Raw genomic sequence first — 15,752 nt, 5'->3', positions numbered from 1 at the left:
AAAGACGAAATCAATATTGATAGTTAGAAGTAAAAGTACTGTATTTGCTGTAGTAAACGGTTTTAAGGTCCCAGGGAAAAATTTGTTCTAGAAAACCCATAGTGATTTACTATAGTTTCAATAGCTGGCACAGCCCCAACGCAATTTGATGGCATTTATATTATCGCTATGGAAAAATTTAAAAAACAACAAGGAAAAAAAAAAAAAGCCCATCGTTGCTGCCTGTTCAGTGGTAGCGCTGGAAGCGAGTTCTTCTTTCCGCTGGGCTGGCAGAGGCCGTGCTGGCATCCCAGCTTGGATGGAGACACGCGGTGGGATATTCCTCTTCTGCTTCGCTGTCGCTGAGCAGAATAAGCCACTTACCTTGTCCTTCCCAGTCTCTCTAGTTACTAAGAATAAGGCATCAAATTCTGACGAGCTACAGGAAACCTTTTTTGCATTTAAGGTTTGACTTTAAATGTCTTATTTTCTTGTCCTTTGCCCAGGTGACAAATCACTGTAATGATAGGTGATGTAACTTATGCTTAACCTTCTTGCCATCTCTTTAATACCTTAAATGAAATTTGCTGCTCAAGTGATAGCCTTGCTGCCCAGCAGATAAAAACACCGAGGGGGCTGACGCGGTGCTGCCCGTGTTAGTGCTAACACCGAGGCCCATGGGAGGTCCTGACATGGGAGCACGGCTCTTCACCCCGAGCATGAAATCCCTTGCTCAAAGTCATGGGGATTTGGAGAAAACTAGCTTGACAAATAAGGGTGATGGGCATGCAAGTGGTGGGACATTTGAGCCTGGCTGCTTTTTTTGGAGGGATGTTTTCTACCGTTTTTCCATCTTTTTAATATACGCCAAGAACCACGATGGACATTTTTTGTGTCGCTTTTCAGTAACCCTGTGTGTTTTGGGGAAAGATTCGTGGAGCCCATGCGACGCAGCTGTCTTGTTTGCGAGAACTGAAGTGCTGTTTGAGTGTGATGATCAAACATACGTTTTACATGAATTGAAATCTTTGTGTTTGGGGAGCAGCTGTAGCTTCCAAGAGCTGGGCAAGCTGGCAGAGATGCCAGGCCAGATGTATCACCCAGGGGAAACCATTGCCGTGGCCAGAGCTCTGGCAGGACTTAGGCTGGCTGTGAGGCTGAGCCTGGAAGAAAGCCATTTATTTAGGATAACGATCCTGATTTTTGTTTGAACGTGTTTGTAGGTGCCCAGTGCTCAGCTCTGGCTGAGTCCCGGAGGTCATCAGAGAGGAGATGGTGACCGAGATTGCTGTTGACTTTTGGGTTTCACCTAATTACTTGGGTATTTGGGAGCTGGTTTGGACCCAAGTGAGAATTGGGATAGATTCTGGGAGGAGGTAGAAGTTGGATCGTGGGCTGATACAGTGCTCTGAAGCATGGGAGCAGAGCTGCTGCGGCTGTGCTCATCCTCTCTCTTTTCCATGAGCGGTGGAGAAACCTGAGGAGCGTCTCCACCAAGCTGATGTCCCTCTCCTGTTGTTGGAGCAGGCGGTTGGGCTTGCTGGCTCTAAATTCACTGCATCCTTGGGATGTTTGCTCCTAAACTGCCCATCCCAGCTTTTTCCTGTTTACTGAGCGCATGTCCATCATCTGCCCAGTCTGACGGCTGTTTGCTGGTGGAAAAAGGGTTGCAGAAACTGGGGTTTGAGGGATTTCAGGGCTGGCTGAGCTGTGCAGCCCTCGGATCGGGAGCATGTTGTCTCCTCGGAGCCGTGCTCACAAGCGGAGCTCATCGCAGTTCATTTTTGTTCATGTATTTTGCCAGAGCCTCATGAGCAACCTTCTTGCTGCAGCGGCTACAGTAGCTGGCAGGAGACCTGGGGTTTATTCTCTGCAAAAGGTTGAAAGTTACTTGGGGGCAATGGTGTCCTCTGTGTTTAATTATTATTTCTTAAAAGCCTAAGATATGTGGCTCCCTATGGAGGTATGCAGGTTGAGTATTGACGGTCATAAACCATGCCAGAAGGAAAAATGTGGGCTGCTCACTGCTAGCGAATGGACTTTAAATCAACAACCGAAGCAGTATCGGTTCATAAAACCAGGATTTTTTTAGCCTTGAGGACAGAGGTACTTTAAATCCCAGCCTTCGGGTTCACTGATCTGCTGGAGAACAAACATAAAACTTGACCAAGAGGGACCTGACATCAGCACATATTTTTTGTGCCAAGACTATTCAAGGTAGCCCTTTTGGTTTTGCTCGTTGCTTATGACGTTTCCTTGTATTATAATGATCTCGACAGCAGCAGGAGGGAAAACTTATGACCCAGGTGCTGCAGAAGGGGAAATTATTTACTGCCATAACCACGCTCGTCGAGACGTGGTGGTTGTTTGCAGTGGAAATGGCAGGCGAGGCGTTGGAGGTGGAGAGCTTGCTCCTTGTCAAGCCTGGCAGGGCACTGCTGCTGATGGATTGAGTTCTCTTGCCCTTTTATATATTACACCAGGTTTTAATTGACACCCGGCCTCTTTACAGTGCTCTGTCGCTCCGTCTACACAATGTATTATGTAGATGAGTTTAATGGTGCTGTTTACCCAGGACGGTATTGATTGCGAGGTTTAATTCGCTAGACGACATACGTGGCTATTCAAACCGGTGGAATCTGATCTCAAGCCTTGGTGGGAAGGTGCCTGCGGGCTTTGCTGGGGCTGCGACGCCCAGAGCAACCCCGGCTCATGCAGTGCTGCCGATGCTCGCCCTGGCACCCTGTCCCCGCACAGCCCTCGCCGCTGCTCCTCGCCGGGGGACCTGGAAATCCGCTCGCCTAAATCTTTGGTGGATGGGCTGGCTCACGCCACTCACGTGTCCTATGTGTTTTGCATCTGTCTGCAGTCTGCTCCAGGCCCACAAGCTTCCTCAGCCTTCCTCTGGTTTTTCCTTCCTTTGTCTGTATTTTTGGCTTTTTTCTCCCTTTTTTTCCTTCCTACATGCACAGCTTCCTACATGCAGCGCAAGGCCAATAACAACAGCAGAGGATTTTCAAACATAGCACATCTGAAATAAGAAAAACAATTTTTTGCAGCCTATTTAGTATTTCCCCGTGTAAAATGCACAGGTGTATCCATGTTTATCAGCACGCTGCGAAAAATGGCAGAATACTGATTTACATATGTTTTTAATCAAACCTCTTGGAAGCCCATGAGCTCTTTGCCTGGTATACGCTGGACCAGGCATTCCCATGTTGCATCCTGGAGCTAAGTTCAACCTGCTGGCAGCTTCCAAGGACAGCAAGTTTGCTCTAAGCACCCCTGGGTGCCACCATGGGGAGACATCAAGTTTTCAGGGTCTATTTGTTTCTTTTCCCAGGTTCCAGCCAGCAGCTGGGTTGATGGAGAGGATCCAAGCTATAGCTCAAAATGTCTCGGACATTGCAATAAAAGTAGATCAGATTCTCCGGAACAGCCTCCTGAATGGGAAAGGTGAGTGTCCCCGGGGGTCTCCATGCTCCAGACCTCCTATGTGTCATGCAGTTGCCGTAGGGAGATCCAGCCAATCCTAGCATGAAAAATTAGGCAAAAATGCAGGGGAATGGATGCTGGTCTGAGGTTACCCAACTCACTCCTGTCTGCAGGACTAAATGGGGCACCTGAAGCTCTTCAGCAGACCTCCTAGGGCTGTTTCTGTCCCACTCTGTGCAGATGCAGCACATGGTCAGACCACTTCTTTGCGGGAGAGAAGGTCCCAAGTCTGGTCTGAGCCTTCTCGGAGGTTCCCAGGGCTCTCACCTCGCTATTACAGCCAGAAAGGCTGGAAAAGGAAGCTGTGGAGGGAACCACCCTCCATGGCCTCTGACAGCAGTAGTCCGCTCCTAAAAGCATTGCCTCACTTGGCTCAGGAGGACGGGAGAGCGGGGGAGATCGATCTGCAGAGGAGCAAGACCTGGGAAACTCATTCCTGCAAGGGGGATGAATGGTGACAAATCTGAATTCCTGTCAGAAATAAATGCCGCAGAATTAAATGCAGAATTAAAGGTGAGGAGCAGTGCCAGCACAAACACCTGGATAGAAAAATGTGGTGGTTTGGATCCGAAGTCCAGAGGCTGAGATCCAGAGCCAGGAGAGACATTCCCATCCCACCCTGGCAGTGCTGGGGGAGCAGCTGGGCTCTCCAGATGTTTCTCCACGGGGCTGCGTGTTTCCCGAGGTTTGTGCTGGCATCATCAAGTAGAAGATGCTTCCGTTGCCTCTTCCACCTCATGCTTTTTCAGATATAGGCAAGGGAGGGCTTATAGGAGGGGTGTTGTCTTTTATTAATCCAGCCACAGAGGGGAAAAAAAAGATCCTATTACCATTTTTAGCCACTTTTGTGCCTCATTCTGAGGCCAGCCCCAGGGGTTGAGTTTTCTCTCAACAGATCAGCAGGACAATTTTTATTGCAAGTTTACGGTGTAAAAGCTGTCAAGTGCTTCCTAGATACTGTAGCCCGCTTACAGATGATTAACAGGAGCATGGATAGGTGGGACCTGGGGTCTGGACCAGGCTGAGAGCAGCAGGGAGGTGTTATATAGAGACCTGCTGAGCCTTATGAAAGGGGAATGTGCTCTCGGCATTAAAGCAGGGCTGGGGGGTTTCCTCTGTTTCCTCCCTGACCTTGGGGAAGCTGTTTCACATCTTGGTGTCCTGTTGATCAAGTGGGATGGGGCTGTCTGCTGGCCCAGCTGCGGTGCCAATGAACGTGCTCAGGGGCTGGCAGCCCCATCCCATCCCATCCCATCCCATCCCATCCCATCCCATCCCATCCCATCCCATCCCATCCCATCCCAGCATTTCTAGCTGCTCTGCTGGCACATCCCGGCTCTCCCCATGCCCAAATTGTCCTTCTGCAGCGGCGGAAGGCAGGAGGGACCAGTGCGAGGTGCCCAGGGACCCCAAGTATCCTGACTGCGCTGGCAAAGTGGAGGTGAGTCGGGGTTCCCTGTCTGGGAGAGGGTCTTGACCTGGGGTGGAAGCTGTTGGGAAGGGCACAAAGCAGCAACCCCAGGGGTTAAACTGGGAAGGGGAGTGGGGAGGGGGATGCTTTCCAGAATAAAACTGTTTGCTTTAAAACGGGAAAGGTGCAGCCTGGTGCAGAAGGAGGAGCAGAGCCAAAGATGTGGAAAGAAAAGCACGGCTGTGCTGCGAGGAGAAAACACAAGGGAGGTGTCTGACCTCCTCTGGGAGCCTTTACTATATGACTGTAGCTGTTTTCCCCCAATAATAAGGCAGATACCTTCAGTTTTAGTCACACGAAGCACTGAAGCCGTGGTACCCAGAGGTGTGCAGGCAGCAGCAGAATTGGCTCCGTGAGACCACCTTTGCCTGCAGCCCTCCCTGCCTGTCGTTTCTGTGTTTGATAACAGAAGCACAATGAGGAGAAAGTGCTGTCACATCGTCTTTAAACATCTGGAGCGTTAGTTGGTGTCTGGGGAATAATCTCAGCATTGCACAGAAGAGCATCTCGTTAAGGTGGCCAGGACCTCCCTCTCAGATAGGATGTCCTGCCTGACCCAGCCTGCTCTTTACACCTGAATGCAGCCTGGCATTTGGCCCGGAGCATGATTGCTTTGTCAGAGAGCATATTTACATGAACTAATTAGCATCTCCTCTTTCCGCCCCTTCCCAGCCTCCTGCTTCAAGCTCAGGCTTCTGCCGGGCCAAGGCTCCCTGAAAAGATGTTGAAGGGTATATTAAAATGATACCGGGGGGCTGTATTTTCCTCTTCCCCTGGTGCTAGACATCCTTTCCTTCCACCATTTGAGTAAATTCAGAATGTAATTTAATTGTGGAAGGCTTTAATTCGATCTCCTGTCCAGGTGATTGCTGTGTTTTGCATATTGGGTGCAGCAACCTGTCTCCCGAGTAGATTTGTTTTTGTAGTTGAATTAGGAAGAGGCTGGCAAGAGCCGTTGCGCGGGATGATAAATCGCTTCTCCTTCACGTGAAATCATCCTCGGGGACTGCTGGTGGATCTGTCTCCTTGCCCTGCTGTGCCTGGGGCAATGAGATCAGCAGCTCAGCTCGCTCCCCAGCAAAGCTGATGAGAAGAAAACCCTGTGGTGTATCATTTCCTAGGGATTAATGGCTGTGCCCCCAGGGAAGGCGCATGTTGGTGCTGGAACCAGTGCTAAAAACCCAAGGAGCCCCCAGCAAACCCTCCCGGCTCTTCCTCTGACCCGTGTGCACTGGAGGCACCGGGCAGGCAAGCATCGGCACCGCGGCACTGGTCCTGGGTGCACCCTGGTTTGCAGCCCTTTATCCACCCCCTGCCCTTTATTTCTAGGTCCAGCTAGAGAAGGGTGATGGAGAATAGAGGTTGCCCATAGCGGGGGCAGCTCGCAGGGCTGCCGCATCCCCTCCCGGCCTGAGGACAAGCCCCACATGTTTCTTTGTCCCCTTGCAGTGGATGAGGGCCAGGTGGACCTCCGACCCCTGCTATGCTTTTTTTGGCGTGGACGGCACCGAGTGCTCATTCCTCATCTACCTCAGTGAAGTTGAGTGGTTCTGCCCTCCCTTGCCGTGGCGAAACCGGACGGCGGCTTTGCCTTCCCCCCCGCCGCTGCCCCGGGTGCAGGTAAGGTGGGGGCAGCCTGTGTCCTCCTGGTCCTGGGGGGCTTGGGGTGAGATGATGGCTTAAAGGCTGCTGGAAATAAATATTCCCAGAGCCAGCAGTGTCAGCAGGGCCACGATGCCGCATGTGGGTTTTCGTAGAATCCGGAATGGTTTGGGTTGGAAGGGCCCTTCCAAGGTCATCTGGTCCAACCCCCTGCCATGAGCAGGGACATCTTCAACTAGATCAGGTTGCCCAGAGCCCGTCCAACCTGACCTTGAACGTTTCCAGGGATGGGGCATCGACCACCTCTCTGGGCAACCTGTGCCAGTGCTTCCCCACCCTCATTGCAACAAATTTCTTACGTATATCTGATCTGAATCTCCCCTCTTTTCGTTTAAAGCCATTAACTCTTGTCCTATTGCAACAAGCCCTACTAAAAAGCCCATCCCCATCTTTCTTATCAGCCCCCTTTAAGTATTGAAAGGCTGCAAGAAGGTCTCCCCGGAGCCTTCTCTTCTCTGGGCTGAACAGCCCCAACTCTCTCAACCTGTCCTCGCAGGAGAGATGTTCCATCCCTCTGATCATTTTTGTGGCCTCCTCTGGACCCATCCAACAGCTCCGTGTCTTTCCTGTACTGAGGAATCCGGGATGTCATGAGTTGCCCTGGGTGCAACGGTGCCTGTGGGATTTGGTGCATTTAAGCAGGGCAGCTGTGGTGACAGGTCTGGTGGCACCAGGGGAAGCTGTCCATCCAGGAAGGACCCACGGCACCTCACCCGCCATGGGCAAACCTCCGCCAGCCCCCATGGCAGCCCAGGGGCTCCCCTCACAGCCGCTTTCCCTACACTCAAAATGCAGAGCATGCTCCTTCCCTAGGCAGCTTTCCGGAGCGACCTGGCTTATCTCCTGGAGCTGATCGGCACGGGCAAGGAGTCTCTCAGCTTCATGAAGAAGAGGATCCGGCACTTGGCCCAGCAGTGGCTGCGGGCGGCTCGGCGCCTTGAGCAGAAGCTGAAGGGACGGCAAAGGGACCAGAAACATGTACGAGCAAATTTCACGGGGTGGTCATGGTGGGGAGATGGGAAAGCTGAGCCTTTGGGGACATGGGGAGTGGAGACAGCTGGGATTGAGTGGGCTGGGAGGAAAATTCATTTATGGAAGTACATGTGTCTGTGGTCCATGGGTGCGACCCTGCATGCATTCAAGACATTGCAGGACTGGCACTGCTGAATTATGGGGTGAATTTTGGGGATGGGTCCTGATGGGTAGGGGACGATGTCTAGCCAGCAGACTGCTGTTGGTAGCAGACGGGGGGGTGGCACATGTCCTCCGCAGAGGTGTCGAGGTTGCTGGCCCGCCTGCTCGCATTTTTGCGGTGCCCTGCCCTTCGGTCCCTGTGTGCCGGGAGATGGGTCTCTGGTCCATGGGATAGACTGTGATGTACATCGGGAACGTGACCCTGGTCCCAAGATACAGAGCGCCAGTCAATGGGAGCTAGTAAATTCTGACTATTGGGTCTTTGCTAATTGGACATAGATCACTTGTCTTTACACCCAACTGGTTTCCCTGAGTAATTACAGCGTGCAAAAGGAGCCGGAGGGAATCAGGGACCATAAGTCATTTTGGGCTGGAAAACCCAAATTGTCCCTTTCCCCCAGCACCACCCATCCCAGCACTGACCCCCTTCCTTGTCTCTCCAGATCTTGGTCCATATCGGCTTCCTGACAGAGGAGTCGGGGGATGTTTTCAGTCCGCGGGTGCTGAAGGGGGGCCCGCTGGGCGAGATGGTGCAGTGGGCTGACATCCTGGCTGCCCTTTTCCTCCTGGGACACAGCCTGAGGGTCACGGTCTCCCTGAAGGAGCTGCAGAGGTGGGTGCTGCGGTGCTGCAGATGCATGGTCCCCGCTGAGAGGCTCTGCCCCCTGCGTGTGTGTGGGTTGCATTGAGGTTTTGCGTGAAAGCACGAGGTCTGCAAAGGCTCGGGGGTGGCTTTTCCCCACCTGCGTCTCGGCCAGTGCTGGTGCTGTGTTGGTGCAAGTGTTGAGTGGGCGCAAACCACCAGCGTCACAGCTGGGATCGATCCCATCCCTTCTGCATCGCAGGAAAGTGAGGAGGACTGGTGCAAACTAAGGTTTTGCAGCAGGGCTTTGCGTGGGGCTGATGTGGAGGTGTCTGGGGCAGGGCTCTGCCCTGTGGTCCCCATACTGGCTCTGAGCAGCATTAATCCATTGCTGTCAGCACACAGCATCACCCGTGTCCCCTGACGCCTGCCTAGGGCTGGGTATGGGAAAGGCTCCCTTTTACCTTCCCTGTTCCCCAGGGATGCTCTCTGCAGGGCTGGTGGCCATGTGGCTGCAGGATGCAGGTGTCCTGCAGGTCACTGCTTCTTCCCACCGTGCATGGCTGCGCTGAACCCCTGTGGCTTTGCCGGTGTTGTTTGAGCAGCAACTGTGCTCTCTTCCTTCCTTCCCTCCCTCCCTCCCTTCCTGCTCTGCCGCAAGGCAGGCAGCTGGGGCGGCTGCCAAAAATAACCTGCATCCCTTGCAGGGGGGTGGCAGCCACCGAGGAATCCCTCCTCAGAAGGTGCTGGTGGTGGCTTGGGGACCTGCGGGGGAATTTGTTGCTGCTGTTGGGCACTTCCCGCAGAGGGATGGGCTTTTTCTGCTGTGGGGCGATGCAGGGGGAGAGTGTGCAGACAGCTACACCGGGCCACCCTACAAGTGTCTCTAGACAGCACCCTGTCTCCAAGAGGGACCAATATTAGATGGAAAAAGTAAGAGGGAGAAGATAACCGTGTGCTGCGTTCCTCTGCTGATGCAGTTCTGTTATTGCTGGGCTGACGCTGCTGCCTGTAACCTTGTGCCGTGGTTTAACCCCAGCCGGCAACTAAGCCCCACACAGCTGCTCGCTCACTCCCCCCCGGTGGGATGGGGGAGAGAATTGGAAGAGTAAAAGTGAGAAAACTTATGGGTTGAGATAAAGACAGTTTAATAGGTAAAGCTAAAGCCGCATGTGCAAGCAAAACAAAACAAGGAATTCCTTCGCTACTTCCCATCGGCAGGCAGGTGTTCAGCCATCTCCAGGAAAGCAGCGCCCCATCACGCGTAACGGTTACTTGGGAAGACAAACACCATCACTCCGAATGTCCTCCCCTTCCTTCTTCTTCCCCCGGCTTTACATGCCGAGCATGGCGTCATATGGTCTGGAATATCCCTTTGGTCAGTTGGGGTCAGCTGTCCCAGCCGCATCCCCTCCCAACATCTTGTGCACCCCCAGCCTGCTCGTTGGTGGGGTGGTGTGAGGAGCAGAAAAGACCTTGACGGTGTGTAAGCACTGCTCAGCAATAACGAAAACATCTCTGTATTATCAACTCTTGTTTTCAGCACAAATCCAAAACTCAGCCCCATACTAGCTCCTATGAAGAAAATTAGCTCTATCCCAGCTAAAACCAGCACACCTCGCAAGGTTTCCTCACCTCCTACGAGACATCTCAAGTTGGAGGGCAAGTGCCAGGGAACATGCAAATTAGGATGGGTTATAAATCGAGAAAAGCCTGAAGCTGCCTCAGAGACTGGGCAGGTTTTGGGTGACGCTAAGCCAGCATCAGCCGCATAATGAGCCATGCTGAAAAGGGAGTGAAAAAACCCAACAATCCTAGAAAAACAACAACAAAAAAAAACCAACCCAGCCCCTGCAGCAGTCAGAATTAATGAACGGAATTAGCTCCCGACTAATTAACTCCAAAAAATAATCCTGGTCCTAATGCAAAAGGCAGCAGCTTCTCAAAGAGGCGGGCGTGCATCACGGCGATCTCTGCGTGGTGTGCTGAGCTAAATTGACGTGCTAAATAATATCTGTGTACTCAAGGATGAAAGAAGTTAATGGCTGGGAGGGTTGTGTTGTTGTTGTGTGGTTCTTGTTTGTGTTCTTTAATGAAGAGCCTCACGGTAGTCGTTTAGTGAGGGGAAGGAGCTGGCTGAGTCTTACAGGGGTTTTGCAGCACCCATTTCCCTCTGAGAGTGACTCTGGAGAGAGCTGCGTTCCTGCCCGTAGTATTTCGCCTTTCTCAGAGGCGCAGGAGCTTTGGCATGGGTCGACAGTGCTGAGACCTCCTCTTCTGATGTGGATTTGGACGTGTCCCCTGGGATCCCTGAGAAAGGCAGCTCCGTCTCTTCCCCTTCGTAGCTGCAACGGGGAGCGAGCGACCGGGCTGGGGCTGTACATCTTGTGCTTCTCTCTGTCCCAGCGATAGAAACCGTCCCCACCTCCCCGAGCATGTGTCCTGTGCCTGGTTTTGATGACATTTAAATGCTGGACAACCACGTCGTGGGTCCACCTCCACGTTGATGGGGCTGGGGTGAGCGGAGGAAAGACCTGGGGCTGTAGCCAGGTCCCCTCTGTCCCTTTGAAGACCGAGCCCAGTGTTCGCTGGGACCCTCCTGCAGCCTATCAAGAGATGGGTTAATGCAGTGTCGGAGGGGGAGCGGAGGACCGAGCGGTGCCAGCAATCCTGCTCCGTGCTTGCAGACCTCTCAGCGACGTCCCTGCGATCGGGCTGGTATGGCATTAGCAGTGGCTCAGAGGAGCGCTGAGATAAGCTGTCACCCAACCACAAGCTGGAGGGAGGCTTAGCAGAACACATGTAATTAATCCTGAGTTGTGCTAATAGTTAATCCTGGGTACTTCGTTAAAGCCTGGAGGGGACTGTACCTGTAGCCGCAGCTTTGGGTAGGGGTTGGCACGCAGACAGCCGGGGTATGCGCGAGGGGCTGGAGCTGGGGTGTGGGGATGAAGCAAAGCTAAAGCCATGTTGAGGTGGAAGGGTCAGCCCAAGTGATTTCTTGTCCCTCCTGCCCCCGTGTAACCTCCCGAAGCAGCAAAGCTTTGCTCCACTGTAGGCGGGGGCTAAATTTGTCCTCTCCCATCCCAGGTATCTCTTGCTGAGCTTGCAGCAGGACAGGCACCAGCATCAGGATGGGTTTGGGGATATTTTTCTCCAGCAATGTGAAATGCTGAGTCCACTTGTTTGTTTTTCTTTGGCACCCCCTGCTCCTTTCATGGCTCAGAGCTGTAGCTGCTCCCGCCCAGCACAGCACTCACGGAGCAAAGGCTGCTGCCCATAAATTATTCAGTGTGGAGTAATCTCTCTCCTGGTTTGTTTTTTGTCTCTTCAAATTTCTGAGCTTATTTTTCTATGCGCATTGATCATTGGCGAGGGATCACTGGAAGGTCTGCGTGTGTACGCTTCAGCCGGTAGTTATCTGAGAGCTGTTCATTATTAGCATCTGTATTGATTGCAATGCAGCAGTGCCCGGAGGGCGGTGGTCAGGATTGGGTCTGAAATGCTGGGGATCAGGCAAACGAGAAGGAAAAGTCCCTGATCCCAAAAACTGGTGATGGAGGGCTGGGGTTGAAAAAAGGTTGGGAGTGTGACCGTGTTGTGCTGGGCACTTCTCCATGCCGAGGGGCTCCAACGGGGAGAGCAGCAGATGCCAAGCGGTGAATAGCAGGGGTGTTAAACAGTTCTTCCCCCGGTTTGGGGGACCAGTGCTAATCTGGAGCAAAGCCAAGGAGCTCTGGGGATCTGCAGGCTTGCTCCAAGGCTCGGCTAGGCACCATCCAAATACCCCTGTGAGGTCTGAGATCGGCGTGGCTGAGCTCAGCCCTGCTTTTCCAGGTCTAGCTTATCTTTTGCCCACTGCAGACCTTAAAGAGCTGTGAATTCAGCTGCTGTGTCCTACCAGAGGCTAATTTTTCTCCTGTAGTCGAACTAAGTGCAGGTATTTGTCCTCTTTTGCATTTCCCGGTGAATTTGTGAGCTTCTTCTGATGCATCTTGACAGGCAAGGGGTGAAACATGGGGTTATCTGGGGGCTGGTGCAAAGCATCGCTGGGCATGTGCAGCTCCCCGGGAGGAAAGCAAAGCGTCGAGCTGGAGCAGGGAGTCAGGAGTTGTTTTCCGTCGGAGGTTTGTGCTGGGTGGGTAGGGGCAGCGGAGGGAGCCGGCAGCGTTTTGAGCCCTGTCTTGAAGCAGGGAGGGAGGAAAGATCCCAAATCTGAATGCAAACACTTGAATCTTGCTGAAGACCGCTTGTGCTGCTTTGGTAGCCAAAATATGCTTTCAGGGAAGTGAGAATCAAGGCCGGTGTATGTGTGTGTGTTGCTTGGTAGGGGAGGAGTGGGAAGCGCCTGGAAGACCTGAGCTGGGTTGTTAATGAGGCAGCTTAGAAGCACATGTTGGAAAATTACAAGCAGCGCCTTCGGAGCGATGGCTGTGCCCGTGCAAAAACCGCAATAAGCCGAACCGCTTCCTCCGGAGCGCTTGTGCCCCAGGGGCGGGCAGGGAGGGATGCACTCAGCCTTTCCGCGCAGCAGAAGGGGCACGAAGGGTGCTGTGGGGACCTCCAGCTCCCACCCTAGTCCTTAGGTCATGGGAATGGCTGTGTCAGCATCTCCAGCTGCTTTTGCGGGGCTAAGGGAGAGGCTCCGGGAGACAGGGATGCGGTGCTGTGATCTGCTGGAGCGTCAGGGACTATTGATCTCAGCGATGCTGAAAGGTGCTTTTTACAGTGGCCCCCTTGAAATTAACTGCTCATAAGGCAGGACAGAAAGTCGAAGAAAACAGGATTTGATGCCTCGTGGGGTCAGGGCTTTACAAAGTGTTCTTGACGCTTAATTGCTCCGGTGTCAAGTTCTGGACTCCTAATACCGGCCCTGGCAAGGCACTTAATTTTCAGCACACACTTGTATCCCGTGCTGGCAGCCCTTTCCCTGCCGAGCAGTAGCTGTGGTCAGCGTGTCGTTTGGGCGACGGGCTGCGGCGGGGCCGGCACCGTGGCGGGACGAGGCTCAGCTCACGCTGCCGCCGCTCTCCTCTCATTGCTTGGCACATACTTAATTATAGCTGCTATTTTCCTGTGCTTTCCACAGTCACCGAGGTGTATTCAGGCTGCAAAAAAGGCCGTTCAAATGGAAACACGATGTCCAGATGAAGGCATTTCTAATTATTTTCTGGCAGATAAAAGCCATCTTTCTGTCTTGCATCTGTTCACATGAAAACTCGCACGATGTCCAGGCTTCACCTTCCCTCGCCAGCTGGCAAATACAGTCCTGAGGTCATGCGGGCGAGCCTGGAATTGCTCGTGGAAACAGCCAGAAGTGACCGGTTGTGTGCGGTCCTGATGGAGCTGCGTGGCGTGGCCGTGGGATTTATCAGCTCCGCACTGGTGGGGAGGAAACCACAGCCTTTAGTGTAGCATCAGATGTTCCCGTTACTTGAGACCAAGTGTTTCTGTAAGCTGTCAGGGTTACTGGGTTGTTCTTTTTCTGGCCAGGCTTTGATGTTAGTGCTGGGGCATGGTTGCGTACGGGATGCTGCGGGCTTCGGGAAGGCTGGATGTTTGGTTACAGGTCTCGGTGGGAGCTGAAGATGATGCCTCTGATTGTGGGTACTCGACTGCTGCAAACCCGTGCAAAGACTGGGTGATGAAGACTGAACCAAGGGATTGCACAAATCCAGGACACACCACTGTGTGTCTCAGTTTTGTTGGATTCTCCAGTCCGTAGTTTAATTGGGACATGTTTCCAACAGACTTATCTTAGCTGATGGGGCAGCCAGGGGCCTGGGACGTTAGTGGGTGGAAATTTGCTTTGCTCTAGTGGTGTCCGTAAAGATTTGGCTAAAACTGTCCCTTAATTTTGAGCTGCTGGGACAGCAGTGGACAGCCTGTCTGTCCGAGGGTCTGCCCAGGCACCACAAGCACATGAGTGCTCAGCTGCTGCTGCTCCCTGGAGGAGCCCAAGTATTTATTTCCCTTTCTTGGGAAGTTTCTTCATTATTTGCTGAATTGCTGACTAGAAAGAGCTGTTTGCTCTGGCACCATCCTGTGCTTCCCCAGGGTCTGACTCTGCCCGGCTGGGAGGGCAGCTCTCGCCGGAGGACGGTGGATCCCATTATCTTGCCGGCTTCTCCTGCCTTCTTCAGCCAGGTACAGCTTCTTGCAGAGTTGCAGCCATGTAGCTCCACAATTAAAAGTTGGGTACGTCAAAATGAGACTGCAAAAGCTGCTCCTTTTAATTACAGCAGCTTCCCGGTGCCTCCGAGGAGGTGGCTCAGAGCTTTGCTGGCAGCAGCCACGTGAGAAGCGGGGATGAGCTGCCCTGCTGTGGCAAGGAGCAGCGGGGAGGGATTTCTTCCACTTTTGAGGGCTTCATTTTTTCGGAGAGGAAGGTGTATAAATCAGCCAGAATTACCGAGCTGTTAAATTGCGCTCCTTCGTGAAATATGTTTATTTTGTAGCCAAACGATGACTTGCTCGCTGGCTTCTTTGCCATTGCAAAAACCTCTGTTTTGCCACATAAAGGTTATCAGAACCTTATTAACTGCTGGGTAATTTATATAGGTGAGACGAGGTTATGCCTGGCATGCAGGGAGGGTTGATCCTCCCTGCAGGGGTCCAGAGCCCCTCTGGGTGGGTGAGATCAGGGAGGACGGAGGGTTTGGCGCACCCAGAGATGGTCTAACCAGGAACCCCTGGATCAAACCGAGCCTCCAACCCCGCAGGACTGTTGACTCCCCATTTCTGGAGGCTTTCAATCCCCTTGTAAGATGCAGAGCATCCAGCGGTCTTCACTCCTCATGGCTTATCTTTGCAGCCCAGAAAAAATGCCTTCCTGGGGAACTCCCGACAGCAGGGATCTCCCGGCGGAGCTCTGCTCGGACCCGCTGGAGCTGCTGCTGCTCAGATGAGCAGCAAAATGTTGACATTGCTGTCTTCTGGGGAGGTGCTGCAAAGGTTTCCAGCAAGCGCTGAGTCCTGCCATGATGGATAACCAGGGTTTTGTTGAACCTCGGAAATAAATAAATTGATTGCTGAACCTCACCCCCAAGCTGGGTAGGGCCGTGTCACACGGGATCGATGATGGGCCAGAGAAACAGTCCAGATGTGCATTGCAAAAGTAAAACCATTGCAGGTGGCTTGAAAAGCATGCTGTAATTGCTTGAAAAACCTCACTTTTGAGGTCATCGTGTCCCTTCTAGCAGGAGGAGGAGCTGGGAGCAGAGGCCAGGCAGTGGGGCGTTCATCTCGTGGGCTCCTATTTGCACTTTAAATTGCTCATGATGGGCTTGTCACAGACCCCCGGGAGCTGCTCGGGCTCAGCTCCAGCACCTTTCATCCCCCGGATAACATTCCTGTGCTTGCTGGGCT

The 15,752-nt window shown here is 52.9% G+C and overlaps 1 protein-coding gene across 2 annotated transcripts in view; it reads left to right on the top strand.

Annotated features, from left to right (window-relative positions):
• The window catches only part of MGAT5B (alpha-1,6-mannosylglycoprotein 6-beta-N-acetylglucosaminyltransferase B), a 70,573-nt gene that overhangs the window by 34,206 nt on the left and 20,615 nt on the right, over positions 1 to 15,752 (top strand). For both annotated transcript variants that reach the window (XM_059828158.1, XM_059828159.1), the window contains exons 4-8: positions 3,323 to 3,435; positions 4,842 to 4,915; positions 6,395 to 6,565; positions 7,421 to 7,585; positions 8,245 to 8,414. In XM_059828158.1, coding sequence (XP_059684141.1) covers positions 3,323 to 3,435; positions 4,842 to 4,915; positions 6,395 to 6,565; positions 7,421 to 7,585; positions 8,245 to 8,414 — 693 coding nt within the window. The remainder of the gene's footprint in view (positions 1 to 3,322; positions 3,436 to 4,841; positions 4,916 to 6,394; positions 6,566 to 7,420; positions 7,586 to 8,244; positions 8,415 to 15,752) is intronic.

Source organism: Gavia stellata, chromosome 22 (assembly GCF_030936135.1).
Source record: "Gavia stellata isolate bGavSte3 chromosome 22, bGavSte3.hap2, whole genome shotgun sequence".
NCBI lineage: Eukaryota > Metazoa > Chordata > Aves > Gaviiformes > Gaviidae > Gavia > Gavia stellata.
This window is presented reverse-complemented; position numbering and strand designations above follow the sequence as displayed.